The sequence below is a fragment of the Charadrius vociferus genome, unplaced genomic scaffold (genome assembly GCF_000708025.1).
Source record: "Charadrius vociferus isolate BGI_N301 unplaced genomic scaffold, ASM70802v2 scaffold7, whole genome shotgun sequence".
NCBI classification, from domain to species: domain Eukaryota; kingdom Metazoa; phylum Chordata; class Aves; order Charadriiformes; family Charadriidae; genus Charadrius; species Charadrius vociferus.
Genome location: NW_009649308.1, coordinates 4,912,935 through 4,939,645, shown reverse-complemented (window position 1 = coordinate 4,939,645; position 26,711 = coordinate 4,912,935). Strand labels below are relative to the sequence as shown.

General features: G+C 41.2%; 1 protein-coding gene across 1 annotated transcript in view; it reads left to right on the top strand.

The window, feature by feature from the left end:
• Positions 1-26,711, top strand: part of KIAA1210 (KIAA1210 ortholog) — a 63,137-nt gene that overhangs the window by 12,912 nt on the left and 23,514 nt on the right. Inside the window, exon 3 of the mRNA XM_009889330.1 lies at positions 22,800-22,876. Coding sequence (XP_009887632.1) covers positions 22,800-22,876 — 77 coding nt within the window. The remainder of the gene's footprint in view (positions 1-22,799; positions 22,877-26,711) is intronic.

Sequence of the window (26,711 nt, the reverse complement as noted above, 5' to 3'; positions counted from 1 at the left end):
GGTTTATTCAACACTTTGAAGGAGAATTCTTCTGCAATTAGCTTATTTCCTGCCTCTGGATATTTATTAGATATTTTCCCTTCCCATTATAAATGGGAACAGCTCCAGCATATTTAAGAGACAATTGGGAACACACTGGGATATTTAAAGATTCCCAGAACTTGGATCAGAGTAATGTGCTGGGCTGCTGTGTAAGGACTCTGCTGTGCTATGGGTCTGTTCTGGTGAAATTGGCTCAGTATGAGGTATTTTTTATTATGTGATGATTTTAAAACTCTGGACAGGCTGGGCCAAATCATGTAGTGCAGTCATTGATTTCTAATTTAACTCAGCATTTTGATGCCAGTGATCCTGTAAGAGTTCCCACGGCTGAAGGCTGGCTAGTGGACTTAAAGTTATCTGGGATATTTATAGGGTGCCTAGTCTTGTAGGGTCTTTCTGGCTGTCCTTATTGAGTGAGAGAGGATGGGGAAAGACTGAAACACAGTTCCAGGCACCAGGAACTTTGGGTTCAGTTGCAGTTTATGGATTCTGGAATAGTGACTGAATTACTCTGCCTCAGTTCTCCCAGCTGTATCTGCAATATGGAGTAACATTATATTCTGTGCAGAGGGACACAGGTCTGGTCCTTGTGATTAATCTTGCAGATATCAAGTGGTAGAAGTAAATTTATTATTACTCAATACTTTCTACTTATTTTGCAGTTTGTGGAATGAACCAGGTACTGTATTTTTGCCCTTATACAGAGGAAAGCTAACAAAGAAAGTGAGATGTTGCCATTGCCTACTAATTTGAGTTAAATGTCAAGAGTATGCAGTTTTGACTTTTATTTTTCTATTCATTTCCCCTTGGAGCAATAAAGCCTGCAGGCAGGACATTCTGGGACCTCACTGCCCTTCTCTGAAGGTTAATGGTCACTTTATCTTTAGCCTTGTGTTTGCAGGCACTGGAGTCAGACAGCCTTTTCCCTAGAGCTGCGCTTCCATGATTTCCCGTATTATTACTTCAGCCGTCAGCTAGTGAGATGGTATCAGAGATGACCTTCGCTTTTGAATTTTTATTTCAGTCACAGTTGAAATTCAGGACGTTGATGGTTTTAGGAATATTATTCCAGATGTGTGAGTCCCTGGTTCTCCTCTTGCTTATACCTGTACAAACAAATCAGGAGTAATTCCGTTGAAGAGGTGGGCCTACATTAGTGCAAAACTAATATACATGGGAAGTCATTAAACTTGATTGCTATTCACAGCACAAGCATTAGTGATCTGTCTCCAAGGGAGCTTGGCAAGAGTGTTGTGAGGACATTGACTGGATCTATCCCTAGAGGGGAATTTGGGAAGAATAGGGTGTAGAAAACTCAATTCGTTATTCACATCGTCTCAGGATATTTGTTTAGACTCAGTAGCTGTTACCTCTGATGTTCGACAGCTAGACTAGGCACTGGTCCATGTGCCTGTAGCTACATACTGTGTTCTCACATTTCTTTCCAGATGGTCTTGCATATTGGTGCCTGCCTGGACACTGAGAAGGAAAAGTTGTGTTGTTGGAACTTAATATTTTTTAACATGGTATTTTCTTAAGTCAGAATGTGTAGAAATAGAGCTCCTTTGTTCAGCTTCTGCACTACCCCTCCTTAGACAAAAGAACCACAGTTTCCCAGTATATAAAATATTGACCGTGCTAGTATTTTCACAGGAAATACCAAGCTCTTCCACTGTGTCAAAAATAATCTGCTTTTCATTCAGACTCATTAAAATCTTAGATTTTAGATTTATGATCTTGGATGAAAAAAACAGATACGTGAGAGGCAGCACATCCTGGCTATATTGTCTGTGTATACAGGGATGCTGTTACTTTCTCTATAAATAAATGACATATTTATGTGCAAATCAGTCCTTGTAGATTTGTAGAATGTCTAACAAACACTTCTATCTCTTTATCTGTATTTTTTGTTTAGCAATTGATATTTTCTGACACCGAAGTCTAAGGTTACATCTGTGATCCTGTTGCAAATGTAGGGGAAATTACCTTTTGAATGCCACATGGCCTGACCTTCATCTCCAGATAATCCAGGAAGAGTTCACGTTTGATTGTGGGGACACAAAGGACAGATTTAGCATACCAGGATCTTTTAGGCCGTATTTTAGATTTCAGTAATGCGCTGGATACCCCATACCAAAGTTTATCTTCATTCCTTCATCAGAGGTGAAGACAGTGCGTTTGTGGTGAACTGCAAGAAACGATACAGACTCAGAATTACGAAACACTGGAATCGAGGAGGTTACATGTGTTGCTGCTTTCTTTGAAATATTCTTTTTACTGAAGGAACTTGCAGGAAGTCCTCTAACAGGGAATGACAACAAAAAAATCCCCCAAATCCCACATGTTGTACATAAAGTGTAAAAATAGACATAATTAGAGCAACATATGGTAATTAGACTCCAGAGCAAGTATCATGGCAAATTCTTCAGGCTTATATGTGTGAATAAAAAGCTGATACAGTGCATAGTTAGAGGCCCCTGACTACACTTTCTACTTTCAGTTTCAAAGATAGGCTTTGACCCTCATTTTCCTCCTAATATTAATCACAGATGGATGTATAAACTCTGCAAGGCAGAAATCCTCTTATCTCCACTTCTTTGTTTTCTGCAGAGTACTGTGTTTGATTCCAACCCTGTTTGTTTAAAGCTCTGATACTGCAGCTTTTAACAGTGATGCATGTTTAGTTGTTTCTTTAGTATTGATGGGTTTTCACTGAAAATTCCCAAGCCAGGCCCATTTACCAGCCTAGGAATCTCACTTGTAAGAAAGCTGAATACATTTCTGCTTCAGGAAAATGTTTCCTGAGAGTCATATTTATGTTAGCACACAGGTAAACAATCCACAAGCCAAATGCAGAGAGAATTGTGGTATGGGAAGAGTGACTTCCAATGTTATGGTTAGATTTCTGTGCCGGGTTTATTCCAGGTTATAATGGAAGGAGTGCTTTACATGCAGGTCAGCTGGAACAGCACATTTTTATAAATACTTGGGCAAGATCAAGTGCAGCATAAAATCTAGTCTGAAAGTTCTCAGTTAACCTAGGCTTCATTGCTCAATGGTAAAGACATGAGAACTGGAAGCTAGACTTGGATTCTGCTGGATTTGCCCCAGTTAACTCATTTGACGTCCAGTCACTGACAGGGTTACTTTTTCAGAGTTAAACAAATGAATAGAACATGTCAGTTGTTTGAGGGTGCGCAGCCCTGCCCTAAAAGGAGGGGAGGGTCTGTGCAGCTGCATAGCTTCAACTGCTTTACGGGATGCAGCTCAGGCTGACAGCAGCTGGGAAAGGTGGAGAGAGGCAAAATAACTGAAAAGGGCAAATTGTTGCTGGGCTATAAATACAACACGCATGTAAGAAATACACAGAATCTTCATTACATAAAGTCCAAGTGCATATAGGTCTGTATATGACAGCTCACCCCGTCACAATGGTAATAGGGGAGCTGCATGTGTCCTTCAGTGAATTGTCACCTGATAGACACTGTATTTTTCACAACAGCAAAACTTACTACAGGAATACAGTCAAATTGTGACTTTGTTACAGTGACTAGGAGAGAGGGAAATAGACTGGATTTTGGTAGAGGCTAAAGACTGAAAATGAGAGACCAAAGTCTGCCTTGGTAACAAGAAGGCAGTTCAGAGACACCAAAATATACAGGAAACCTGAAATGCTACAGTCTATCAGTTTGCTGTAGGATTGTTACTCATACCCCTACCTTTGTTTGGTGAAAAATTCACATGAAACTTTTGTCCCTTTCTGAAAGTAAATAAATAAATAATAAAAAGCAAACATCCATGTTTAAATGCAGTATGTGAATCATGGGATTTCCTAACTGTGTCATGTGGTCCATCCCTGCTGCTTTGCACTGTGTATGTGTCCTGATTTCATGCAAGCCAACTTTGAATGGACATTTTATGAAGTGTAAAGTGTTCACTATCTGAAATCCTGGGAGGCAAGGACATGGTGAGCCCTTAGAGCTCTAGTTGCAAGAGGCTGGAAGAAAAGCAGTAGATCTGCTGGACATGAACCATATTTTGAATTGCTGGTTGAGTGTGTAGCTCCTAATACCTCTGCTGTCAGGCTGCTGGCATGTACCCTGTGTACGTGCATATGTGTAGGAAGTGACTGTGGAAACATGCCAGTGTTTTTTACCTCACTTTGAGTTTTCCCCATTGGATTACTAGTTGCTGTTGGTTACTTACATTGAAGAGGCCTTTTTTTGCAATGACACAAGTGCCTGTGAAACAAGTAACTCGCTGATTTTAGGACATATATTTTGGTGCAGGAATTTCTCAGTGATTAGGTTGCTGGGCCTTGCTCAGACTTGCCTCCCTCATTCCCTTTGGAGAAATTAAGAAACTTGTTGCAAAGTTTACCAGGTGCTGAGAGCTCTGCTGCTACCTCTTAATCGCTGCTGGTACCACTGCGGGAGGGCAGCTTGCCACCTGGACTGCTTGTTCTGCCTGCAGACTCAGAAGATGCAGTGAGGCGGATTTGGATATGCAGTGTTCACAGGGGGTGGTGCAATGTTGGGCTGTTGAGGGAAAGCAGTGACAGGGAGTTTGAAGAAGTCAGTGGGAAAAGCCATAATTTTCAAATGAGAGTGGGCCTAGACTGGGCTATTTCAATCAAGCCAAGCCACAAACTTTAGAGGAAATCCAGATCTGATTCAACTTCCAGGTGTTTGAACTTGCTGTCTTCCCTATCTTTAAAGGACCATTTATACTTTGCCGAAGTCAGTATTCTGTGGTTATTTGGTGTTTGTCTACTTTCCAAGCTGAAAACACCTTTAATTAATGAACTGTAAGGAGAGCAGCCCATTTGCTTTAGCCAATGTCAGCGTGGTGACTGTTTGGCTGTCAGACCTGGGGTACGGTACATAACTGCTTACTTGCACTGATTTACCTGTGGATGTAGAGCCATGATGTTTATCAGCATCTAAGATTTCAGATCTGTACCCAGAAAGCTCAGTGTGTAGCCATTTGGAGCTGCACTAGTGATAAAGAGGCAGAGCGTGAATAATAAATGTTACCATGAAGTGGCTTGGAGACTGATATGAAGGTAGAGAATGAAAAAGGATTAAATCTTGAGGTGGGGTAATTATTTTTAATGACTGTTTACTAGTCTATACTTCTTGGAAAGTAAGGGGGTTTCTAGATGGCGCAATGCGTGTTGCTAAACTGCCAGTTCCTGGGAACAGGACTATGTTTGACCTAAATGGAACCCAACAGATGAAGATTTGCATGTTCAAGAAAGTAACTTCAAGACAAAAATACATGAAAGAAAAAAGAATAATGAAAGGAAACATATTCTGAAGGCAAACTATCTGAGTCGGTTAGGAGACAGGGAATCTGCTTCCTGTTAGCAAAAAATGTGATCTTTTGAAGCTTGTGGACCGTATTCTACACCAATTAATGTGATGACATTCTTCCAAAGCCATCAGGTTTACACCCTTCCACTGGCTTTAAGGATTGGGCCTTCCCATTGGAAGGCCATTTGTTCTTTCTTGCTTTTAAATACAAATGTGAATTTCTCATGAGGTCTCCTTCGTTTCTTACTATAAATGTTTCCATTGGCAGCACTTTCTGAACTATGTGCCAGGCAGATTTCAGATGCAAACCTACGTCCAAGGTTTTGTACATTAAGTCGGTCAGAAGGTTTCTCCAGCAATCTCCAAGAATTCCTTCTTGGTGGTTGTTACCCAATAACCGAAGCTTTTATTTTGACTTTTTTTTTTTTTTCTGTGGGCTTTCTCTGATGGGTGGATAGTCGTGCTCTCTAGCTAGCTTTTTTCTGTTAGGATTAGAAGTTCAGCACAAATGACAACTGCAGTAATTCAGGACAACAGTGAAACTCATTTGTGTAAAACTTCAACTAGTGTTACTGTATTTTTAGTTCTTTGTCTTTTCCTGAGAGAGAAAGTGTATCTGCTTGAGGTCAGGTTTGATTTGCAGTTCCGTGGACGGCACTGAAGTTGGCTCCTTGTAGAGTTTTTTTCTTTCCTGCTAAGTGGGAAACTAGAATAGAATATGATTTTGTTCCTGTTTGTGATGGCCCTTGCACTTGCTGTCATTTATTCTTTGTGTCATGGCTTTCCTTTGTGTAGGGGACTTTATAGAAAATAGTGGAGTTGTCCGTTCATAGATTTCAAAGTTCTGCACTGTTATAAAACTGCTGTAGCTGAGTCAGTTATGGGAATCCTCACCAGAGAAGCGTTTCTCAAACTTCATGTCTCTCTTATGGGAAAGATCTTAAAATATTTTTTTCCTAGTATTCCAGAAGAACTGCTCCACCTTAGATCTGGTCTTGCTACTCAATGCCTCTAAGAGGAACTCATATAGAAATACTCATATAATACTCCCTCTTACTGGCTTGCCAGACCCAAGTATTCAAATACTACGTACTAGCTGAGAAATATGAATAAATATGGTTTTCTTCTGATCTTTTAGGAATGTAAATCTTCCCTTTGCAATTATGAGTGTTATGAACTTCCTGCATTTAAATATGCATGCTTTTTTTTTAATCAAGAGCTGAGATTCTTACTGGACACGCGACTCCAGGAACAAGCTATCACTTTGTTACTGGCTGCTGGCTACCTAGTTGTGTGCAGGCAGCACAAGCAATGTCTTGCCTCACCTGCTTCTACCTCAACAGAGTTCATTAACAGCCATGATGCAGATTAATTTCCATACGAATTTAATGCAATATAATGTCAGAAATGTGTGCAGCTATGTTGTCCCCGCGACTTGGGTCACTCCGTGAATGAAGCTGCTTGAGGTTTATCTTCTCCAGTATTAAACCATAGCCATTTTCCTCCTTCCACACCTGGTGTGGGCCTCCTTAGTTGTGGCAGTGAATAACAACTGCTAGTGTATTGTCAGAGGGCATCACTAGGCAGTGTTTTTCTCATATGGGTGTGCTGGCTACTGTAAACTCCAGAGCTTTTTGCCTGACCTTGCAATATTGCAGGGGTGTATTTTTTTCTGTTAATGTGCAGAATAGCTTGTTAGAATAGATTGTGGTTTACTGTGAGATGGGATAATGCCTGTTCTGGAAGGTCCTGTGCACCCCTTATGTGCTGGAGAATGACTACAATTTTTAGTAGTTATTTCAAACATGTTGCAAGTATTTTCTGTAGCCTTTCTCTCTCTGAAAAATAACAATAACAATTAATCTCCTCAGGGCTTCTTCACATCCTAATTACAACCAAGCCTCTCATTAGTCCCACAGGGAGACAGAATCAAATGCCATATGGTATTTTACACTTAGGATGCTGTGCTCACCAAGAGCTGGAAGGAGACAGGAAAAGGGGGAGTTAACAATTCATAACCATTTATGGAACAGGCACAGCCCTTCTTGGACCCAGTTCAGCAGAGTCTGAGGGCCTCAGATCAGGAACTTTATCTGGCTAGTAATTGCATCGGCATGCTGGCTTTCTTGTGTGCGTGTGTGGGCATTTGGTGAGCAGGATACGAAGCTGCAGAATCTTTGTGCTGGCATCCACACACAAGGATGAATTAAATGCACACACGCCTCCCAGGAAGGACCATGGCTGGATTCTACGGTTGCTTGAAAAGTAAAAAGTAAGTGCCATGCTGAGCCCTCCCCTCCACCTTTACAAAGTGAGCTGAGTCTAGTGGGTACTTTGAAATTCTGTCTTTGTTGTATTTCAGCAGCAGCACTGCAGAAAATGCTCATGCCTCAAGACTGAAGTACCATTCTGAATTAAAAAGTGCAAAAGATCAATCCTGGCTGAAATACCAAATCTGTGAAATTTGGTCATGTTTTTTCCTTCAGAGGTACAAACACGAAATATCGAAAAAGGAATTAAGAACCTTTTCCTGTCTAATTATAGCAAGAGGAAAAATGTTTTCTTCAGTATTGATTAGCGATATTGTTTATATATTAACACATAAAAATGAGAAATACAGAAATGCACATTGTTTTTTAAAAAATGTTCAGCTAGAACTCTGGCAGTAAATGCTCTTTGAGAACTTGATGTACTCAGTTTTTGTGTAAGCAACCTGAGGTTTGAGAGATTTGTTTGTATTTAAAATACATATTTTTTATTGTTTCACTGACATATTCTTTTGGAGCAGACCATAAAGGGAGAAGAGAATGGGACAATGCATGTTGGTATTTGTGCTTTAAACCACCATGAATATACATTCTGTTTTTCCTTTGACATTCCCTGCTAAGGAATGGAACAAAATTTTCTGCTGCAGAAACTCAGCAGTGGTTTTTGATAATGTTTTGCATCAGCAGACTGTAGAGGGCTCTATTCTTGCATACAGTATGGGATTACAGAAAGTGAAATTACACAGTGAAAGGCAAGCAAAGTTGTATCTTGAGGCTTAAGATGTGAATGCTGATAGTTAAATGTATGGGTAAGTCCTGGTTAGCAGAGTGGAAAAAAAAAACTGTTCAAAAGGGAAGCTGGAAATTCACTTTTTGCGTACAATCTCTTCTTTCCTGGTGGATCTCCACCTGATCTATGAGGAACAGGGTTTTTTTCCTTCAAAAAATTCTTCTTTCATGTTACTCTTCAGTTAGGTCTCTACACTTGATATATATACAGATTATATTCCTCAATCTGTTATTTCAGCCCTGTCATGTGATCCCAAGTGGATTAGTGCAACTATGAGTACTTTGCAGTCTTTACAAATTTTATATTCTGCTTTGGCTGTGATTATGGGCAGTTAAAATGAGTCTAAGACACCAGTTGCAGTACTAGTGATGTTTTAAGCCCAAGATTAATTTTGGATTAAATTTGTTTGGATTTTGACATGAAGTGTTTGTTTTTCTGGACAAATGGGTCATTGCAATGTCTTCCCCAAATCCTCATGTGGTCATTTTACTTGTAGGACTTAGTTTGCTTTCTGAATGAAAGCTATTTTGGAATGAAATTACTTTTATGTTTTAAACAATTGGCTTGGGTACCAGTAGGGATTTAGCCAAAGCGGCATAGAGCTCAATGCAGGCCATAAAACCTGCCACTGGGAAAGGGGTCCTTCCAGGGCTTTGAGCTTGCTGGGTCCAGCTAAAGCACCTGGGCTTTTTTAAACGCTGCTTTGGGTAGCACTCTCCTGTGCTGCTGTCACATTTACCTTCACTCCTCCACATTTTGCAAGGGTAAGCAAAAGCTCTGCCTTGGTACACTGCAATAATGTATGGCTGAATCTGATCTTTGTGCAGAGAATCCTGTCTCTGTGCTTTGTTAATGTTCTTTTATGAGACGTCACAAAAAAAACCTGCTCAAAGCCTAATCCAAGTAATTCACAGCCCCAGTCTTTGCTGATATTCCACTAAAATAAAAGTTGTAGATTGCTTTCCTATTTCTCTTTAACCAGCATCTGCAACTTGTATAATCTTAAAATTTTCTTCTTATATTAAATATATAGTTCATCATCCTTTTTGCAAAGTTTTGTTGTGCTTGGTCCTGGTGTCAGAAAAAATATTAGACCTGGACAATATGATGAAGTTTTCTGAAGCCTGTGGAGGAATCTTTTCATACATCTCTCAGTTTTTGGTACTAGCCAAATATATAGTTATGAGCTGAAAATGTGGTTGCTTGAATAGTAAGGTTTACTCATGGTCAACACAAACTACCAATTTCCAAAGACAAATATAGTATGTTAGAAGCTATATAAAATATTTGGCTGAAGGCTTTGCATGCCAGCTCAGAACTGGTTTCTATAACAGACTATAAGGAAATGTATTTAACTGGTCTGTACTTAATGTGGTCATTCAGGATTTCATGGTGCCTTTCACAAGCAATTCCAGAATTATGGACATATTTCAGTTTGAAGGGCTTCTGCTATGACAAGCTCTGCACTTCCAGTGGGATACTGTGTTCTTTTCTTGCAGTCCCAAATTGTCAAAAAATGCTGATGTGCACTCTTATCCTGCAAAGAAGTTCACCATTTGGGTAAAGCAAGTCGATCAAGGGATTCATCAGTATATTTTTCAATATATTTTTAGATTGTTTGTGATGAAAGTTATTGCAAATGTAAAAAGATGTTATGACCATAAAATCAAGTAAAATGTGTTTTCTGGATTAGGTGCTGTTGCTCTGTTGATCTAGCTTGCATTGTTGCCTGTTCAGATGAGTGTCAGGAAGAGATTGTCATATTTACTGGGATTATTACAAAGACAATATAGTGCTGTCCACCTGATGGATAGGATAACCAGCTACGCTGAGATGTCTGTTCACTGCCTCCTCCACCTTCGTCCCAAGTCCTCTTGTTGGAGAGGCTATAAGGGGCAGTGGAAGGAGCTCCAAAAGTCCCTTCGTCTTTGGTGCATAATATACTTTTTACAGCTTTTATATCTGTGTGGGGTCCTTAAGGCCTTTTGTTTCCCATCCACAGCAAGCAGCTGCTGTTTTAGCTTGTACACTAGCAAGTGAATTGGAAATGGTTTAAAGCTCCACCAACTGCTACTGAAGTAGCAACTTGGCACTGTGGGGAATGGGGCAGTTTAAAACTGTTGGTTCTTCTCTGTTAGCAGTTCATTTGCCCCCTGTGGTGCCTCTCACTTTTTGGAGGCATGTAATCACTGTGGGGCGTAAGTAGCTGTGTTTACTGGCTGTCCACAGTACACGATGCTTTGCTCTTTGGCACAATTTTAGACATGAACCATCTCTCCAGGACTCACAGGCTGTTTAAAGTGAGACACTGAGTTCCCTGGCCATCCCTGCCTGTGGCATTCCCCAGCATACCTGGACTGGGCTCGGCTCAGCAGTGGTTTGTAGGCTCAGTGGGGCTGAGGAGGATGTGTGGCTTTGGAGTCAGTGTGTGCTGCCTGGGAGCTGTGGTAGTGGTGATCTAGGGGGGTCTGTCTGTGTGGCTGTTGAATTCTGGTAAGGTGAAGTGCTTCCCATGAACACTTTGGTATCCTAAAATATGTTTGTTTACCTGTCTTTATCGTACACCACTTTAACACAGTATTTCCCAATGAGGGCAAGAAGCACTCATTAACAGTTTTTCAGTGGGGTTTTTTTTGAGATGAAAACATCTGAGGAGGAAAGGTGGTCCCTGCCCAGCAAACCAAGTTCACCAGTGCAGAGACAATCCCTGGATCCACACAGGGGTGACAATACTGGGTTTCAACAAACAGTTTATGGAGAGTGCAAGAGGCAAAGCATTGAACAGGAGAAGGGATGTGCTTTCATGGAAAGTGGAGAGCTCTTCCAGCTGGGGCCAAGTCAGAGAGGGTGAACTGAGGTGTAAGGACTCCCCAGGCATCATGTGTCTCTCAGGGGAATCTTTCAATACACAACCGATGAGCATGTTCCTGTACATGGTAATTATACAGAGTATTTGAACATTTGTGAGCATTTTGTCTTCAGCCCACAGGGACCGTTCAGTGCTATGCTTGGTATTAAATGTGTCCTGTTTTCTTACTCAAGAATAGTAGAGAGGGTGAACAAAAGTAGTCAGGAGGTGGCAGAGCCATGGCACTGCAGGCAGTGAGCACAGTTAGTACAATGGTGCTGTATTATTAACAAAAAGATAACTATTTTTCTTTGTTGATTCATTCCATTTGACTCATCTCTCTGCACGAAGTTCAGTTCTGGCTTAATATACCAGTGAGTCACTCCACATCTCCCAGTCCTCCTCATTCTGTTCGTGCTTCTCTCTGAATGGTGTTTGTTTTAGCAGCCACAGTGATGCGGTACGTTTGCTGGCTGTAGGCAGAGGAATTCCAAGCAAGCGTGCCCGTTTGTTTGGTTTCAGCAGAACAGCCCTTTCCCTGTCACCAAGGTGCTGAGTATTTGGCAGATGTGCACCTCTAACGCTGCCTGTCCAACTTCTCTTGCACTAGAGCAGAAGTTTCTTGGTTTGGGACAATCTGCTGAATGTGATTCTCACTCTTCTGCACCATTTGGTTGTCAGGTTTTTTGTCTACATTATTTTACCAGACTGAGCCATGAAAACATCTTATAATTTTGCCTTGTGTTCTCCTCTTATACAGAAACTTTTGCTGCTCAAAGTGTGCCTGGTTTGTACTTTTACAGCCAACTGGAGAGATTAATTTGTTGTTTCCTCCCTGTACAGAGGTCTGGAAGGTTTGATAGCTGTGATATGAAGGCCTAGAATTGGCTTTGGAAACTGAAATCTGGCTATAGATATGTGGAACAAAAATGTAGTAGATCCAAGCTGTACTTCCAGTAGATAACCCACCTGAGCTGGTGTAACAGCTAGAGCTGATTACCAGCCAAACTTGGGAAAATCTGGAATAAATCTGTCTGTGGGGAAACAGGGAAAAAAACCTCCAATGTAATTCCAAGATTGATTTTTTTTTTTTTTTTTCACAAATTTATACTAAGGGTTGCTGCTGTAAGAAAACAGTTGAGAACAAGGTGATCAAACTCTAGCGTGATCCAAGCTTATGGTTCTGCATTAAATCAGTTGTAGTTTCAAGGTTGGGAAAAGTATTATGGATTAAGGAGTTTTAAGCAGTATTCTGAATACAGCAAATACCGCAGACTTTTTGATTATATTTTTTTGGTATGTTGTTATATTATTCATAATTATTTGTGTCAAGATAGCAGGTGGCCCTTCAAGGCTCCATTATGGGAGTCACTGTTTAAACAACAAAAGAAGTCAGTTAGTTAATATCTTGTCTGATTTTGCTTGCAGATGCTGAGCTGTCACTGTTCATCACTGTGTAAACAGTCAGGGTTGTGCTAATGGCTCAACACTTCCAACATAATGTACAAGAAAAAGCTGAGACCTGGGCCCCACACATCATTATTCATTTTTTAACTGTATTGTTTGTTACACCAGTGTGTGCTGCTGCATTCATATAGGTGTACAGGTACCAAGGTATGCTGTGGTCTGTCGTGTCCTGTCACCATCCTATAGCACGTTGGTATCTTTGTGACTGTTAGAGGGGATTGTAGCACTCGCTGTCAGAGCAGGGTAACTTGGCTGTGCCGACAAAGCTGCCTGATTTTGCTTTTTAATCATCCAGCCAGAGCTAGGGTGGCATTCCAGCTTCAAATTTTTGTGGCAGTTGTTTCTTTTGGCCTCTGAGTTTCAAGAATCTGGTGCTAATTAGTGAACTAAATGTTTGACTTTTATTCTTGATGAATTCATTTATGCTTATTCATTCTCAGAAATATGTAACGGTGCACTTTTGCCAGGGCTTGTAAGTATCCCTCATCTAACAATGCAGTTCTGATCCACACAGTAGTTCGGATGCAAATGGGATGTATTTGAATACTCTAGCTCAGAATTACAATGCAGACATCATGTTAATCGTCAAACTATCTGTGTACATGCGAAAATACAGATCTGACAGGTGCAGAGGAATTGTTTGCTGGTTCACTCTAGCAGTTTTTTTTGTTCCAGAAGTTAAAATTTCATTGCTTTCCTTCAAAAAATGCAAATTGTCTTATTGCTTCCTTTCTTGCAGCCTTGGCCTTTGAAGACCTTACAGAATGTCTGTCCCCATCTGATTCCCTCCGCCCTGCCTTGCTTACTTGTCAGTACCAGTCTTGCAGTTCTTGCTGTGTTTGGCATCACCTTCCTGGGTTTTTCTACTGTCATGTACCCTCTCTGCTCCCTGGTGCTACCACACCGCCTTCTTCAAAACACAGTTGAATACAGTTTGATATTCCATTGGTGCAAAACAGCATTAGCTCAGATAATCTTATTTTACATGATCCTATTTTAGAGACATATTTGTGTCTGGAATCCCAGAGAAGTAGGGTTCCTTTGTGGTGGTTGCTCACACTAAAGAGAAAAGTCAGTAGATGCCCTGAGGACAGAAATGGCTCAGGGACTGCTTTAAGCACATGCATGATCACCCTTGGCTCTAACAGTTCTCTATGTGCTTCAAGACCAAGTGTACTAACCAAGTCCTTACTCGAGACTCCAGAGAGAGCAGCCAGAAGAGCGGGGCAGCAGGAGATTTCCTTTAGAGCCTCAAACTCCACACACAGCTCCAGAAGAGCTCCTTCTGCAAGCGTGGAAGCCGCCTCAGGCCTTCCTTGATCAGCGGCCAAAATGGGGTCTGAATTCCAGAAATACCCATGGGCAGTGGGAGCTCAGGGTGTTTAGCCAGCCAGACACAGTGGGAGCTGGCCTTGGTTGGAGATTTTTCGTGTGTATACAGGCAGTAGATGTTGCCCCAGATAGGTTTTGGGACTTCACATGAAGAGAGATTTCCTGAGCTTCCTGCCAAAGGCAGCCTCTGAGACCACAAAGCCTGCATTTTATTTGCTTTCTTCTAATCAAAAAGTGGCTGACTGTTTTTATGACAGTTTGATCTTCAGAGTGAGAATTTGTAACACAGTTAGCCCTGGAAATTTCTGTTAGCCTCTCCTCGAATTCCTGGGCATTAAATGTAGATATTAACTTCTCTTGGAAGAATGTGTCCTAGGAAGTTTGATCTATCTGAAGATATAGATATGTTGGGGTTTTTTTTCCCATCCTTAAGCTGTTCTTTAACCCACAAATTGAGGGATAATTGACTGTTTTGGAAAAACCTAAAAAAAAGAATGTTTTAGACATAGCCTAAAGTGCCATGTTTCATTTCTGGCGTTCAATTCGCTATTGTTTCAGCCTCATTTCCCCTGCAATATTCAGACAGCTTAATTTGGTCAAAATGTCTCCAGACTCTTTCTTTCAGGCCCACGATGTAATGATTCTTCACATTTTGTGAGAATAAGATCTTTGAAATCAGTGTGAGACTCAAATATAGGGGCATGGCAGAAATGCAGGCTACTCTTGCAGAATTTTATGAGTTTTGTTATTTATCTTTTGTGTAGTGTCAATTGGTACGATTCCAGCATGCTGATCTCCCATAGCGGAGGTAGTGCTTAGCTCCTCCATAGGGCTTGTTAAGCTTTCCAGGTGTTCAGTGTGACCATCTCAATTCCACAGCTAAAGAATCTCAATGCTGAGCGATAAATAACTTGGCTACTCTCAGCAGTGTAGTAATTTGCCCTGTTATCCAGTGATAGAGCCAAGAAAATCAGCCAATTCTCCCAGCCCAGTAGTCTCCATCTGCTGGGATATGTTTAAAAGATGAGCTCCGTCTCAAGGATTTTACTGTCTAAGCTAATAATTGTCACCTTCACAGTTTGCAAATATTGGCAATTTCCATGGAGTTTTCCCAGACACGCAGTTTTTCAAGCCCCTGTAGAGCATGTTGAAACCAGCTGATGGTAAACTCCTTTCCTTAGCTACCTTTTGCTGATCCCCGCAAAGCAGCCCAGGGCTCTGCACACCACAGGTCAGATATCAGTCATCTAACTTTAAGCTGGGAGGCCACAGGTGGAACAAAATTAATTAGGCATTTGGAGAGGGGGAAAAAAGCACACACACAAGCTAGAAAACAGTGGCCAAATATGCCCACCACCCAGGTCTGGGATGGAAGATTACGCGTATTTGTTGAATTTGCCACATGAAGAGGCAGAGACAGTAAGCTTTACTTTTTTTCCCATACTTGACTCTCTGACATCTTGACTCTGCTAGCATGAGGCATGTCTGCTGTTTAGTGATAGTGACTTGACATTTCCTGTTGCTTTGCTCTTGAACCTGCTTCCAAAGGCAGTAATGCTTACTGGGTGTAGCTCCCTAACTGGCAAAAGAAGCCTCTGGTTACGTCCTTGTTGATTTTTAAATGCGTGTTCCCCCTCCTTCCCAACTACTCCAAATGTATCCATGTCAAGTAGATCTGAGAGTGTCTCCTACTGCTGGCGATGTACTACCTCCTTAACACAGTTGCTGGATGACTCTGCTGCTTCTTTCACTTCTTTTTAGGAAGAGTGGAAGAAGATCCTCATTCCAGCCGTTTCCTGAAATTTCCCTGATGTGGCAATATGGAGAAAAAGAATTACTGTATCGGAAAAGCACTGACTTATTCCTACGCTAATGCCACATGGTGCAATTCAACTGGGTCATTTAATGTACATTCCTTTAAAATGGAGGCAGTCTGGGCCCAAAATATTGCCTGAGTTCTTGCGTGTGCTTAGGTCATGACTATGTTAGTGCCGGTCTTATTTTGAGCAAAGTTCTGTCACATTCCTCCTGATTGGTGCAGAGTAGAAAATGCACGGGAAAAACTATGTGATAAATTGTTATCAGGGATGGGCTATTCAGAAACATTTTACATAGCTTTCGGCAAACAGGTAGATATTTGCTCTATTGTCTGAGCAGACACAAACTTGCAGTGTAGATCCTCTCACTGACAGCAACTACACAAGGTCATGCTAATAAGCAGTGCAGAGTAATTAGGTGTATTAGTGAAGTGGCATGTCCAGAACAGGGTTATCTGTCTGGCATGGGTGCAAGTGTTGCAAAGCTGTGGTAGCTTGGACTTCAGTTTGGCCTCTCGAGCTGAGTACAAAGTAACAGCTGCTCTGCTACTGATACCTGCCTCAGGTTTAAGTTAACACAGGTCTGTGTATGTATGCTGCAGTCGTGTCCTCACGTGCAGGGAGACCATTCTGCAGTGGTTTAGCAAATAACATGACTGCTGAGAAGGAGTGAGCCTGTGGAGACAGGGCAGGATGCAGGGGACAGAGGCATTGACTCTCTCAGTTCCTGGACTGGTAACAGAGTGCATTTTCACTGTTTTCTGTAGTAGCTTATAAATGTTTTTGTCTCATTTGCCCTTCCCCCTTCTTATCCTTTTGGCTTCTCACACAATTACAGACTGAGCCTGTGTGACTGTATGAAAGGCATTTCCTCCTGTTACTTTTTTTTTCTTTTAAGTCGGCTTCAGCCCACCAGCTGCTTTCTATTAGTGTTACACACACACTCACTAGGAGGGCAGTACATAATGCTTCAGGCACTGCTGAATAGCAGAAATCCTTCAGAATCACTGTCAGACAGAGGCTTCTCAAAGCAGATTGTAGGTAAAAAGAGTTCAGCACATTGGGACCTGTCTTCTGGCAAGCCTTCTCGGAGAAGCCAAGGTGTGGGGACAGAGGGTGGTGAGGGGGTGTTGCCTGAATGCAAACTGTGAAAGCTGTGAATAGATCTCTTTATGTGAATGGTTGTTTGCTCTGGATATCTTGTCAAGGGTAGGAGCTGACTGTTGTCTGTTGCTATGGGGAATTATGACCTCCTACTTGGTCCTGGGAGAGTATTTTATTGATATTAAATATTATCTAGTTGCTTATCCAGACTTCCTGATGGCTACTATTGCTGTGTGATTTGTGATCCTTGGAAAAGGACCTTAAACTTTCTTAAACTGTCCCTCCTTCCATGAAAATTACAAAGCAATATTCATTAACTTTGTAAACTCCTCCCCTCACTGTTATCAGTGGAGGCAGCAGCAAGAGTTCTAATGTAAATTGCTGTTTGTGCTACTCTCTTATGCCTACCTAAAAGAGTTACGGTCTGACGAGGGACATACCAGCTAGGGGCTGGCAAATAAACCTGGGAATTTCATCCCAGAAACACTACCCTCTAGCAAAGTACAATGGGATAAGCTGTGCAAGGTCAGATCCCGGTTCCTGCTGTCATGTTGGGCTGTACCCTGTTTTAGCAAAGTTGTTTGTGACATCCCACACTATTCAGCACGTTCCCTGAACGTGGACCTTGAAGTGCAGTTCGCTCGGCTCATTGCATGGAGAGCAAAGAGGGCTTTGTTTGTTGAGTTTCTGATATGCTCAAGGGATGTGAAAATTGAATAGGAATCTTGCTGGCTCTGCTATTTCTTTATGATTGACTCTGAAATCCTGTTCTGTGGAATTGCAGAGGGTAAACTTAACTTCACTTACTGTCGTTGGATTAAGGAGTTCATTGATAGTTAGCTTGTAGGGTTCCCAGACAGGAAAGCAATCAACCACATTTTGTCAGAACAAAGTCCTCTAATGTGCTTTAGTAAGACACAGTAAAAATTTAACCTGTCAGTCACCTTTTGCTGCAGAATGTAATCTGAATATTAAACCATCCTGCTTTCTGCATTTTTTTTTAAAACTCAGTGCTCAGGAGAAATAGAGGGGCTTTCTCTGAGGTCCAGCAGTAACTTGAAGTGTGTTCTGGGCAGAGGCTGGCTGCAGGGTGGTGGCCCAGAGGACCAGATGAGGGGCATGCATTTCCCTATGCTGATCCATCTTGCTGTGCAAAGTGTGTGTCCTGAAATCTGGAGCATAAGCTTGATTTCAAATAATTTTTGTAGCATGAAGGAAACTGGTCTTTAAAAGCTCCAGGCAAAAATTTCACCTCTTTCTCTTGGCTGCTTACAATTGTTTGTCTTCTATAGGCCATGAAGATGCTAACTGAATGCAGTGCCTTGTATTCTTGGGTCTTTATTTCCTCAAGCATTTATTTGATAGGAAAGAGGGTGTTCAGGGTTCAGCATCTCCTTTGATCTCTCTGTCATAAGGCCTTCCGGAGTCCTTGTGCAGAAGCCTGGGACTGAAGCTGAAGAAACACTAAAGGTGGGCGGTAGGAGCTTGCTTGCTGTGCAGTCTCCAAGTCTTCTGCTCCGCTGTAGAGACAGCAAGGAGGCTCTGTCCCTCTTCTGAGGCTGAGCAGAAAGAGTTTCTGTTTGTCTTGGGCCTTTGTGAAATGCAGGAAACTTAAGTCCTGTACAATGTTAACTTCCCAGGAGTCCTTAAATACACAAACCAAGCAGTGAAAGGGAATTCTCTTTCATTCTTTTAACATCCCCACCCCCCCACACCCCCACCTTTCAGTACATATTCACTAATGTACTGAGCTGGGAAAAGGGAATGGTCAGAATACTACTGACCACCAATGACCAGAATACCACCAATTTCTTTTGCCCTGTCACTGCCTTCCCATAGAGGACTCCAAATACCTGTCCAGTTGCCCCAGTTCATAAAAGGGAGACAAGGATCTTTCTCCTGTTCGTGGAGATTTCTTTTTTCTCTTAAGACTCATTGGTTCCTTTAATGAGTTGAAGAGTTCCAAGTGAATGCAACATGGTTGGGTTATTAATGGAAGTTTTGTATGGGATATCAGGGAGCCTAGATCTAAATGATCAAACCAGGTGAAGGTATAGTGATGATTGCTAACTAGAACCCATTGCCTGCTTTGAAGGTAAAGCAAGGCCTGCAACTTTGTAGGAGTTTTATTGCTTTACAATACACCCTGGCAATGCAAATAGTTCTAGTAATGTCAGCTTTATTATTGTGATTGCATCTGTATAGGAAGCCACTTCACTGTTTGCAAATAATTGATCAATTCACAGGTGTAATAATCCAACCCATCACCCTGTGCAAGAAGAGGTGAACACGGTGTAGTCAATCCTTGCTGCTGTCAGTAAGCTTTCAGTCTTTTCCATGGCCGTACACAGGAATTGCTGCAGTGAACTTACTGGGCAGGGCCAGGCCTGGCTTTTAAGGTGTCTAGCAGAGACTCAGCATCTTGTTTGTACCTCTGCAGCAGGAGGCCTGTGCATATGCAGGAAGTGCAAATGCCGTTTGAGAGAGGATTAAGAACATGATTAGAAAGTTACAGACTGGGGAAATGTGCCCACTGTTCCACTTCTAGTGGGAAATAAACAGTAGCTGGGACTTGACAGTTCTACTACCTTGGCTGGCCATAGCTATCAATCTGTCGCTACTCTGCCTTGACTGCTTCCCCACTGAGGAGACAGCCTCCTTCATCCCTCTGTGAGCTCCTTCTCCCAGCTCTCCTCTAGTATCTCCTAGCCTGGAGAGTATCAGAAATACTGCTTTAAAGGCCATTTATTTAGCCTGATATTTTTATCACTAAAAATCAATATGTATAGAATATTTGTTTAAAACTTCGTTTCTAATGGCGTAACACTCTGGGAAAGCTCACAGGGTGCGCATGGTTAATACAGCTGATTGAACTGAATGTACATGGTATTGATACATCCTGACGCTGCATCTGTCAGTTGTCATTAAGGCCTGGAAGTGGTGAATGTCGATCAGTTAATGCCTATGCACTCACATGTATTTGTATTGATGGGGTTTTGTCCTCTTTCTCCATTACATTGATCCCCAGGCTAGGGTTCGTTGCTCAGAACATTTACTAGCTGTTCTTTGTAAAGCACAACTCACTGCCACCAGAATTTGAAATCTAAGTGTTGTCTAATTGCTAGCTTTCCTTCAGGTATGTCACCAAACTTTTAGTGATGGAACTTAGACTTTGCTGTAAAAATATATTTTTTTACTTGTCATTTAAATACTTGCTAACTTAAAGCTTGTAAAAATCTGTGATGGTTTCCCTCACCTCAAGTTACTGTTCAGTTCACTGGAAAAAGATGATACTGTGATGAGGTATACAAAGGCAGCAAATCATTAGGTCCTAAATGGGGCACATTTGCAAACAACCGATGCACCCTTGCAATTGACACTTGACCTCCCCAGAGAACTCAGCTATAAAATCGAGTTAATGTTGGAGCTGATTTGACTGTGAAGCGACTGCCTCGGAGCTGGGCTGCTTTGCAATTATAGTTCTGCTTGTATAAAAGATATACCAATTGGAAATAAATGCTTGCAGTTATAATAAACACAGCAGTCAAAGTATCTCCAATGGCTGGAAGGATTCTAAGCAAGCAGCTGAGATGATCGAGTAATTTAAATAAATGTAGAGCCGGTGACAACAAAGCTGGATCTGAAAGCAGCATTTGCTCTTGCTTTGATTTTATTGAAGGTGGGTAAAGCAGAAGTTAGGGGTCTAAATGAGCCAAATGTCAGGCCCACCCACGTTCTGTGAAAATAAGCTCAAGACTGGGGACTTGCCAGTTTGTCCTTGTAAATTTGTTGAGTGTGTCCTTGGTGTTTTACTTCAAATGCAGTTCCTTTTCCCTCAAGAAAAAACTAACATAATCAATATGTATGCTGTACAAAATTGAGGGGGAAAATTGGAACCAAATTTCTTTTTAATACAGAGAAAGAGTCTATGAGAAAGTCTTCTGATGACCCCTTTAATCAAAATGCGCAGGAAATGCAGACATTTTCATGGATAATTGATGAGACACGGGGGAAAAACGGAGAAGAGTTGAATGGTTATGATCATCCAAAAGGGAAAATCTTAAAAGTCTTATTTTTCGTTTCTTCTCAATATTGTCTAACAATTGTTTCAAAAACATCATCAGTGCATCTTATTTAGAAAAGGTATAGTCAGTGCTGTTTTTTTCAATGACTTTTTTCATTGATTTTAGTGAGTTGAGATGAGGTTGTTTGGAACTAAAGTGCGTTAATGCACTCCTGTGTTCACTGCTCAGAGGTGATCTGTTATAAAACAAGAAAACTGCAGTCTATCTTTTCCACTTCTACCTACAGTTCAGCAGCATGGCAGGTTGCGTATCTGTGTGGCTAGCACAGGGAAAGCTTACTCCACTGTCTGTTTTTTTCAGGAGCTCTGCTTCTTTTACCTCCATGGTTGCTCCCCCCTGCCGCCCTCCCCCCCTTTTAAGCTTGATGATACTAAATCAAGACACACAGGAAGTTAATGAACAATAATCTAGTCAGTACACATCAATTTAGCTAAAGTACCTAAAGATGGTTTATCAAAAGAACAGAGCCCCCCCCCCCTTTTTTTTTTTTGACAGTCCCATCACTTCTGCCTCTGATTTTGTGCACTTTATCTTTTTAGGTTATCTGAGGATGTGGGCTCATAGGAAAGTCCCAGTGCTTTTGGGCATGACAGATTATAGAATGTGTGGGTAATACAGAAGAAATAGAATAGTTTACAGATTGTCCAAATTAGTATAGAATAATATCCTTGCTTGCAGTTGAGATACTTAACTTGGCAGTATTGTTATACCACTTTGAGGTGGAAAATTGTTAGATGAGGTCTATGCAGAAAAGGGAGCAGGATTTGTTTCTGGGTATTTACATTTATTTGTAAAGATTTCTTCCTCTTTAAGTCCTTACACAGCATATTGGAACTGCTAACTATGTAAATGTATCACCTAGTTATCTTCCATAACAAAGGGCAGTATTTATGAGCTGCCCTGCTAAACTGTCACATTTCCATTGTTGCTTGACATTTGTACTGTAACTCTTGTGGTCTGCTGCTTAATTTCTTTGTCTCTGACAGACACCCATTTAGGAGTCCTGGAAAATACAAAGTGGAGCCAGTTAACATTGAATGATCTTAAAACTAGGCTGAACTTTTGTTTTCATCGGGTAGGAAGATGATGCCATCAGCTAATTTGGTTGATCAATAGCCCTGCTTGCGATAAGGTTTCAAAGCTTGTGGCTAAAAGCTGATTGCTCTGGATCCGAAATAAATTTGATCTATTGGTTTCCACAAATGTAGCATAGCCCAGGATGATGCTTCAGTGCTGATGCTTAACTAATTTTTATAATGCTAACAGACTAGTCTGGTGCTTGCTGGGAGGACACTGTAATACATGAACCCTCTGCAGCAGAGCATTTACTTAAGATGCTTTTTACAGTAGCATGGAGCTGTCACTCTCTAGCAAAGAGCAATCATAAAGGTTCATTATTCTGAGATTGGGAACCATTACAGTCTCTGCTGAGCAAGTTTAATGACATCTTTCATTAATGCAAACTTTGATCCTGGTTTCCTAAAAAGGGAGAGGTACTGGCAAGATATTAGATTGGTTTGTTAGTTTTGGCTGGAGAAATAAGTGTTACTGAAAAATGAGGTAAAGTTCTGTAGCTGAAGTGGAAAAAAGTGTGCAAGCCGTGTTTGTGATAAGCATTTGGGTATGCAGTTTCAGAAAGGATCCAGCCACGTTGTTTCTTCATGCTGGGTGGGACCATATTCTGCTGGGAAGGTGGACTAAAGTTTAACTGATGCTTTCATCTCCATTTCAGTGACTATAACATGGCTACGGGGCCAACAGAGGTCACACAGTCACCTGAAACAGGAGAAACAGTTGGAGAGTGTACAGGTAAGCAGTTGTTCTCTGAATGTATAGCTGATTTGGAAGTCAAGATTTATTTTCTTCAGGTTGGGGGGCCTGTAGTGACTTGTTTTGCAGTGTTGTGTTGTTTTTTGTAGGTGTGGCTTTGTCAGTTGGCAATATTATGGGAAGGATCTTTTAACGTGCAGTAGTGGAAGGTTGTAACCAGATGGAGGATATTCTTTTCCAATTCTAGTTTGGATTTTCAAAACCAGGACGTTGGAGCTTGAAGGGCTGATTGCTGTGCCTGCTTTGCTGGATCCTACGGCGGTGAGAGCTGAGCTTGTTAGCCAGCATCTCTCTGTGCGAGCTGTATCAGTACCTGCACTGCCACCTTATTCTCTGCTTCTGGCCACAGACAACTATTTGTTACTTATTCTTTAATGTAGTGGCATGGGCTGATGCAAACAGCGGTGAGGGAATGGAATAATAGGCAAGAAAAGTAACTATCTTACTTATGCCAAAGATTTGTCTTAGTTAAAGGAAGTTCCCTTTGCCAGTGTTCAGACTGTTTTTGGGGAGATAGGTGAATATGAAGAATAGCATCGTGGGTGAGGCATTTCAGGAGAAGTGGCTGTCATATTTTTTTTTCTTTTCTTTGGCTAATGTCTCGCAATCATCTTATATCTTTGTGTTTCAAAGGTCATCTTGCTTTATCCTTTAGAAATACATTTACCATGATCAGAATATTGGTAGAATAGAGAAGCAAATGGCAAAGTGACTGTTAGTTGAATTCTGCATGACAGATAGATAGGGGTGAAGAAAGTGTAATGATGGATGCTCAGCAGCAACTGGTTTCTTAAATTTATAGTATAGTTTATCACATAGTCCACTGCTAACTATGGCACACTGGTGAACTTATGTGAAACCCACACATGCAAATTTTGTACTGGGGTTCACTAGAAGGTTCAGAAAATGGATCAAATTCTGACCACGGTGACAAGAAAGGCAGGAGGTGGCTTGCTGTCTGAAGTGTTGGCTCTAAACCCACCAGGAATATTTCTGTCTCTAATTGGGCCAAAGTTTAAAGAAGTTAAAGGCTACTGTGCTATTGCTGAAGTATTCAAGAGACACTTGACCGGACCTGGATAAATCCTTTTCAGGATCTTTTGTTTACTTCTCGTGTAACGTAGGATTGCCTCACTTTTTCCTCTTCATAGCTTTAATTGGCTTGTGATGTAAAGGCTCCAGGAGGCTAAAATTCCCAGCCTTCACAGTCTAGTCAATCAGATTAATTTCTTGAGGTTTACCTTATTGTCTGACGAGTAGTAGAGGCCTTCCAGTGCATGCTGTTCCTTCTTTATGGCAGTAACCAGGTCACTGTCCAAAAACTACCTTACTGAATTCCATAATTTAATTGCCTTTCTGGCAATATCAGGTATTTTTAATTAAGCTACAATCATGGTATTTTCTAAGAATCTTGTCTGTGTTTTTTTTATCATGTGTTTTTATTGGTGAAAGCATCTAGTCCTTGGATTTGAGGAAAAAATGGAAAACGAGTCCTGAACACACCTTAGGAAGTCGGAGAGCACAGAGGATGCCAAAATTAACTGTTTAATTTAAATATGATAATTGAATTCCCAAATCAGATGTTCCCTATGCTTTTTACAGTCTCAATTTGGCACTGGAAAAAGCATATTTTTCTCTTCTATCTTGTTATTGGGAAGAACCATGCAAAGAGCTGAAAGACATGTATTAATTCTCTCTGTGCACAGAAGAAACAATGAAATTGGCAGTACCCAAACGGTAAAAAATACAGAATAAACAAACTTTACAGAGAAAGCAAAATGCTTATTCCTGTTCCTTTTCTGTTACAGTGGGTTAAATTGCAGTTACCATAAGCAACTAATTTTTGTGAAGGCTTTTGCTTTTTAGGGCAGTGGCCTTTAATCTTTTTTTATTTTTAATGCCATAAAATTGAAGATTGGTAACTGTAAGAATTCAAAAATCATGAGTCACTATCATCACTGGGTGAAAGGGGATTAGGCATAGTTGTCTGAACTTGGGTTTTCTCTCCTTGCTTTGACTGGATTTTTGTTATGCAATGCATTTTTTCCATTTTAAGTAATAAAATCCGCTTGTATATTATTAGTTCAAGTATCATAGAGCTCTCTACCAATTCAGTGATATGTTCGGCTACTTCATAGTGCACTGAAATGTAGGCACCTTTAAATTAAATGTGGCATTGTTTTAATGGTGCGCAAAACCAGCGCACAACTGTTCACAGCAGGAAACGAGGATGGGCACTGTCTTTCTGGACCGTGTCTTTATTACCAAATGGTCTCACATAGGTTGGTCCCACAGTTTTCATCTGCATGCAGTACTAAGTGTAGTAGTGATTTTATCTGTTTTTTTGCATAATAATATGGTAAGTGCCCATCTTCTGGAACTGCAGGGAAACTTACTGTTTTCTCATTCATCTGAAACAGCTGAAGGCATGCAGCTGAGCAGAGCACAGCTGAAGAGGAATTATTGCGGGAGGGGGTGCGCCCTGCACATCAGTAGTAAATTAGAGGCTAGAGAAGGCACTGAAGTAACTGATGTGTCTACATCAGAGGACTCTGTGTTGCACAGTGATACCCAAGTGTTGTCCTGTGCCAGCTGAAGGTTACTCGTTGGCAGTGTTTGCAAATCCTTTCCATGAGCTCCGTTCTAAAGTTAGCACCACTTCTGATCTAAACAAGTATTTGGAGTAGTACCTTGGCAATGTTATCCTTTGTGGTAGGACTTATGTCTGTTTCTCTTAAAAGTCCTTAGGATCACTTCTTTTTTTTTGTCATTGTTATTGTGGTGTAGGTTTGGGGTTTTTTTTAAACATTACCCTGGTTCTCTGGAAATACCAGCATCTAATTAAGCTCATCAGTACTACTTGCACTAGAATCGAATTTGCTTTCTGTCTGTCCCAGTGTCAGCTGACCAGTGTACATGACAATGTCCTTATTTTTCAGTTAGACTGCTTCACTGCATGTAGCAAAGTCTGCTCTTTTGTTCTTTGAGTCATTGGACTGCATTAGCAGACCTTACTGAGTTGATAATTTTGGGGCACTGCTTTCATGAAACTTTTTAATCTTTTGTTTTGCTGGGGTAAAATAAACCAACTCAGTTTTGACAAGTTTCCTGGGAGAATACCATATAGATTGTCTAATTGCTGATATGAATGGCAGTAATGGTAGGGAGGCATTTCTGAAGACTCTCTAAAGGATACTCAACATGCTTGTTTTATTTGAGAGGCACTGTGGTTGCTGTGTGACCTGTCTTCTCTTACCAGTTCTTGCAGTGGGTGCAGCATGAAACTTATTGAGCCCAGTGAGAGTCTTAACAAATCCAAAAGCCTTGGGGTCAGCTCTGTAGTCTGGGGCAGGCAGTATAATATACCTGTATATTTTCTGTGACTATCTCATTCACTTACTGCCTGATAAACAGCAGTGGAAGATAAAATAGTCTTCCACTGATAAACCCTCCATAGGAGCACCACATCCCATTATCATTCAGATGAGTGGGACTCCATTAATAGTTTTGCTCTACATGAAAGATAATTTGGTCTCAGTGATAGCTCAAATCACTTGAAAAGCAATGTGCAGATCTTCCCAGGCTGTTACTGCTCTGCAGAGGTAGCTGTCTCATCAGTCTGTGCTGGGCAGTGTAGCAGCATCCTTGTACGTCCTGACGCACGGTGCTGGCACTGGTCTTGAGAGCAGGGAGGAGACAGGGTGAGTAGATCTCACTATCATTGTTTATTTCTCAAAGTGGCTACTGTCTGATGCAGCTGTGCGGATGGCACAGTTTCGGCCCAGATAAGGCCCATTGGCAGAGATCCCTACAC